We start from the raw sequence: 5,610 nt of genomic DNA on the forward strand, positions 1-5,610 counted from the left end.
CTGTGCGCCAGTTTCTGGTCAGAATCGGCAAGGAGGCCGGGCGGTTAAGCACAGCAGAATAGGAGCAGTGAGTTGCGAAATGCATTACTAAGAATAATTACCTCTAAAAACTCTCCATTCAGTATATCAATGATATATCAATTGATATAGCAAAGAAAACAGTTGGCTATAGACTGAATATATTAATTCAATGTCCAGGGCAGATAAATTAACTTGAAGCCGTGTCATTTGCCGTCACTCAATACGTCTGAACTGATCACTCAGAGAAATGATCTATATTTTGTTCAAATAGCCGTCAGTCTGTGAAATACATGCGACTTTTTCCATATTACGATGCACTTTTCACTTTGTGTGTCACTCTGACCCAGTTTGGCCGCAAAAGGGCGTGTCAGTGACACGTGTGTTAACACTTGGATAATTTGACCCATTCGTTTTTATGCGCCTGTTGATATATGATGCAGCGAAAATGAAATTTACCTGCACCAGTTTAATTCCACCATAACTTCCTTGCAATGATACTTCTTCTTCTTACAAATTATCGATAGGGACGGTCTAGTTTTCGTTATTTGAAGGCTTCCAAAACAATTAAAATTTGATAGCGTCACAATCCTGTGTCAGCAGCTGCAATTCAGTAACTTCTTGACCAACGTTGATTTATCACTCGTTTATACTCTCAGAAAAATAAAGAAACTTGTCCAGATGGCGAGGTTCACTTCTTGCCTCTGTCTAGGCAATCCTGACTCATTTTTGTCCGGCGAATAGGCGTATCAGTGCTACGTGCAGGCAGTGTGTCACTACTTGGACAACATGTCACATTTATTTTTTTGAGTCTGTCTGGTGAAATAAAAATTACTTGTCCAACAAAGTCTTATCAGATTAACCTTAACTCACCACCTCCTCAAAAGATTAACCTTAATTCACCACCTCCTCAAAAGATTAACCACTGATTTCAGCACGAGTTAATTTCTCGTTAAATTAGTTATTAATAGTGTTCAACTCAATGTACTTACGCTGGGGTCATGACTAGTAGTGAGTGTATTGTTTTTTATTTGTAACTTGTGAATATTCTATCCATGGTTGAATTAATACGTATTAATTCAACCATGATTCTATCCTTGCCTGCCGTGCATGGTAAAGATGAAAGGACCTATAGAGTTTGGGGCTCAGTGTGGTCGACGCTGAGCTGATAGCAGGAAGTGCAATAACTGCAGGCGAGAGACCGAGTTTAGATTTGACTACGATTATAGGAGTTCAAATTTATTAAGTCTATTCGTTCAGTTATTTGTTTTTGATAGGGCAAAGTGCACTCAGCAGCTGAAAAATCTGTTTTTTTTTCCAAGGGTGCTCCATAGTAACCTTATAATTGCAATAGTGAATCAAATTTGAAATAATTCAGTTGTGTTTTAAGAATATTAAATATTCGATTATGATAGTACAGGATTAAATGTAATGAAGAATGAAATGATGTAATTAAAGCATATAACAACAATTTCATAAATGCACAAAAATATTGTCTCCTTAAATTAATGATCGTTTAAGCTTACCAGATAATGAAATTTTGGAGATTCGTCGAAGAGCTCTTATATTTCAATTATTTTTCACTTGAAAGGTTAACGAAATTGAATTTTATCATCTGGCATAGCGAAATACGATAGAATCGTTTTCTGCCAAGAACTTCCGAAATTGAATTCAGGTACGGAAGTTCTAAGCATTCATTATACTCAGATTGGATCACTTATGTTGCCTACAAATGTAACCTTTAATTACAAATCACTTTGATCGAGAGAAAAATTAATCAAAGAAACACTACTTCATTTGTCGAACAATACAATTAATCAATGATTACGCGAGTCTGAATCGTGCAATGACTCAGCGGAATCTTTGAATGGTGCAATTTAATTGATTACTTTTGCTTCTTATGTATTTGGAGAAATGCAACGAAACCGAGTCAAATAACACCAAATTGCTAATTTAGAATGAATTTATTATGTTTTTAATTCATTTGAAAGCTTTTATCCAACTTGCCTGTCGCGTGTCAGCCCTGAAGTCATCGATGACATAATATCGACCTTGTAAGACAGTCAATATCGTCTGAGCTACGATTCCTCCATGGCAGAGTATGCGAACCGTTACGATTCCGTTGACGATACACGGATTAGTTAATTATATATTGCAATAATATTCGTTTTATAATGAGTTAATGCGACATTCCCATTTTCACACGATACTAAGATACGTTCATAATTCTGATCATCTTTTTGTGATATTTGACCGTGAAGAAAATGTTTCATTATTTATTGGACTAAGATAATTCGATAAATACCGGTTTATTTACTCTGAAACTAAAATGTAATTTTTAAATGCGAATTATATTTATAATGTGATGTCATGGGCATAGTAAGCGCCATAAGCATACTTGTAAAAGAAGAAATCATTTAAGTTTTTCATGATATTGCTTGATGATAGAAAGTTCTAATGTAAGCCTATCCTCATTAATAGGAACTAAAAAATTTCGAGTGTTAAAATTAGTTGAAGCAACATTCAGTTATCTAACAATAAAAAATCTCGCAATACAGTACTTGCATTTGTGTGCACAACTTCAATCATTTTAAAATAAGTATAATACATACACCATCAATTAAATAATGAATTATATCGTATATACAACATGTTTAAATACACTTGTTGCAGCGTTTATTTAAATACTTGTTGTTATAAAACTTGTTGCAGCGTTCATTTATTTAATATGTTGAAATAAACTTGTTGCAGCGTTTATTTAAAAACTTGTTGTTATAAAACTTGTTGCAGCGTTTATTTATTTAATATGTTGAAATAAACTTGTTGCAGCGTTTATTTAAAAACTTGTTGTTATAAAATTTGTTGCAGCGTTTATTTATATAACATGTTTAAATACATTTTTTGCAGCGTTTGCGTCGTTGGGCGCGCGGACGCAGTGTCCCTCAGGAGCCCCAGAGGCCGGACAGCTTCCTGGAGAAGTTTACGATGGCAGGAGGGGCGGTGAGTGAAGGACAGGACCTCAGGAGGGCCGCCGGCTGCTGCAGGATTAAGGACTTCGCCGACCGCGACTTCACCGTCGACACTTCCAAGGAATTCTACTATAGAGTGAGTGCGAAATAGCGATCACTTTAATTACGGTAATTCAATTGGAGAAAGTGTTGAAATTTATTTTTTTGGTATTATGTTTGATGTTTGTTATTAGTGGGTTATGAAAATGTTATACGTTCTTTACGTTTCTCATTACATCTACATTAAAAATCTTATGTACATATTTCATTTGTATTTTATAAATATCACTAATGATCAGATGTTATGAAAATCATAGGCATTCATTCAAGCGCCGAAATCTTTTGATGGAACGTAAATAGGTTGGTCCGATGGAGCTGTATGCGTGTACATATTAATTAGTTGCTGTTTTACTTATGTCGTTGTTGTCTTTGGTGATGTGACTGACAGTGTCGTATATATTCAGTCTACCACATATACGACGCAAATAAAACTCCATATATATACATTCATTGTGTCTAAACTAACAATCTTATTGCCGCATGTCCCATCGTGCCGCATGGAAACCATACATATCTTGATAATAATTATGTTTAAAATCGATCAAAATTAAAGAAATTCCGACGTTGCAGTGGTTATGCGTGATGATGATGACGCTGGTCTACAACCTTATCATGATCATCGGCCGAGCTGTGTTCTGGGAGCTGCAGAACGTCTTGCCTTCAATATGGTATTTCCTGGACTACACTTGTGACGTCATCTACATCCTTGACATGGCCGTTCGTGTCAATGAAGGTACGAACTTCTATCAATTACCAATATGATAAGCTACATTTTTTTAACCGAACCTGTGCCTAATCAAAGGATTAGTCTGAAGTTGATTAGTCTGCGTAACGCTCTTGAGTTATTAATTACTAATTGGTATAGTCACCAGGAAATTTGACTTGTGAGTGCGTTGTATATACAAAACCCTTGGAACAAATCACCGAAATATTTATAATCACAACGGGAGTTTAGCGACAGATAACAGTGGAGCAGTTCATTATAAAGACGGTTAGTAGTTAAGTAGATACTATAGGTTGGTATATAAATCTTGCAAAGAATTTAGAGAAAGGAAATACAGCACAAAATTAACCGATTATCGCGACGAGATTGGCTTTTCACGTAAACCATAGCGGCACCAATCCGTTATTCTGCCCTTGTTTCTCGCTGATAATTTTTAATGACAATAACTGAAGCAAAATCCAGAAAAGTTGTGCAGCGAAAATATTTACTGCAAGAAATGCTTGAAGAACAATTTTTATTTGCACAAGGACACCCTCGTGATCGATCTAGCTGTAAATAATCGATAATAATAATAATAACGAACGATCTTACATACATTACTCATTATTATCTTATAATAATGAGCAATAATCGCAAATAAATTTCTCATTGCAGGTTACCTGGAGCAAGGCCTGCTGGTGCGAGATCGTAAGAAGCTCCTAAGGAATTACTTGCGGTCGAACGTGTTCAAGTTAGACGTGATATCCATCTTGCCTACAGATATTGCCTACATCTTCATAGGCCTACGATGTGATCAACGTGTGCCTTGTCCAGTTCTCGTCAGGTTAAACAGACTTTTTAGGTTTGTAGACTAACGCAAATTTAATTATTTTTTCTTAATAATTTATTTATTCAGATATTGATAGTAATTTTTTTTTCTTCAGTACAAGTGTGGTTTAATTGAACTAGAACTTTAGGCGAACAAATTTGTAAATTCTTAAAATCTCTAATTTTTTACAGTTTTACGTTAGCTGGTATACATAAACCCTTACTTTATTTCAAATATCGTTTCATCTAAACTTAAATTGAAAGAAGGGCCGCATAAAAATGAATAAAAAAAAAACAACAACAAAATCAAACAAAATTTAATTTGTTCTAACAATTTTCAAAAGTAACAACTTCACGTGAAACAAAAAATTTCTCCACGTAACAAATTCAATTCTCTCAGAATACCGCGCATGGGCGAATTCTTCGAGAAAACGGAGACGCTAACCAACTACCCTAACGTGTTCCGCATCTGCAAGATAGTTTTCTACATCCTCGTCATCATCCACTGGAACGCCTGTCTTTACTTCGCCATTTCGTTCGCTATCGGCTTCGGCTCCGACAAATGGGTGTACAGGAACCTAACTATCGACAATAATCACCTCTTCTCCCGCCAGTATATTTACAGGTGACCTTTGAGCCCCAAATTTTGTTTGGACTCCGAATTTAGTTCATAACGAAAATATTGTTTGTACACGAATTTTTTTTGGTAATCAAAATGCTTTTGTGCCCAAAATATTATTTGTGCCCAAATTCTCACTGGCAACAAAATAAACATCCTACAAGGAAATACAGAGCTGGAGATTTGTTCGATTTTTTACTATCAGAGTGCAGCATGTGTATGCTATTCTTTTTCGCATAAAAATTTTGTTTACTACGCAGTTGATGAATGCTTGAAAGGAGAATGTCTTACTGTATTTATATTGTTGGCAACGTTAGTGGTAGCAGGGCCTCAAGTCCAGCTTATATCCTTCAGTTTGAGTCGACGCCCAACAT

At 35.6% G+C, this 5,610-nt stretch overlaps 1 protein-coding gene across 1 annotated transcript in view; it reads left to right on the plus strand.

The window, feature by feature from the left end:
* Positions 1 to 2,964: 2,964 nt before the first annotated feature.
* The window catches only part of LOC108671662 (cyclic nucleotide-gated cation channel subunit A-like), a gene marked incomplete in the record, with an annotated part of 7,294 nt that continues 4,648 nt past the window's right edge, over positions 2,965 to 5,610 (plus strand). The window contains 4 exon segments of the mRNA XM_047880665.1: positions 2,965 to 3,123; positions 3,657 to 3,819; positions 4,465 to 4,651; positions 5,018 to 5,242. Coding sequence (XP_047736621.1) covers positions 3,004 to 3,123; positions 3,657 to 3,819; positions 4,465 to 4,651; positions 5,018 to 5,242 — 695 coding nt within the window.

Source organism: Hyalella azteca, unplaced genomic scaffold (genome assembly GCF_000764305.2).
Source record: "Hyalella azteca isolate HAZT.00-mixed unplaced genomic scaffold, Hazt_2.0.2 contig5874, whole genome shotgun sequence".
Classification (NCBI taxonomy): domain Eukaryota; kingdom Metazoa; phylum Arthropoda; class Malacostraca; order Amphipoda; family Hyalellidae; genus Hyalella; species Hyalella azteca.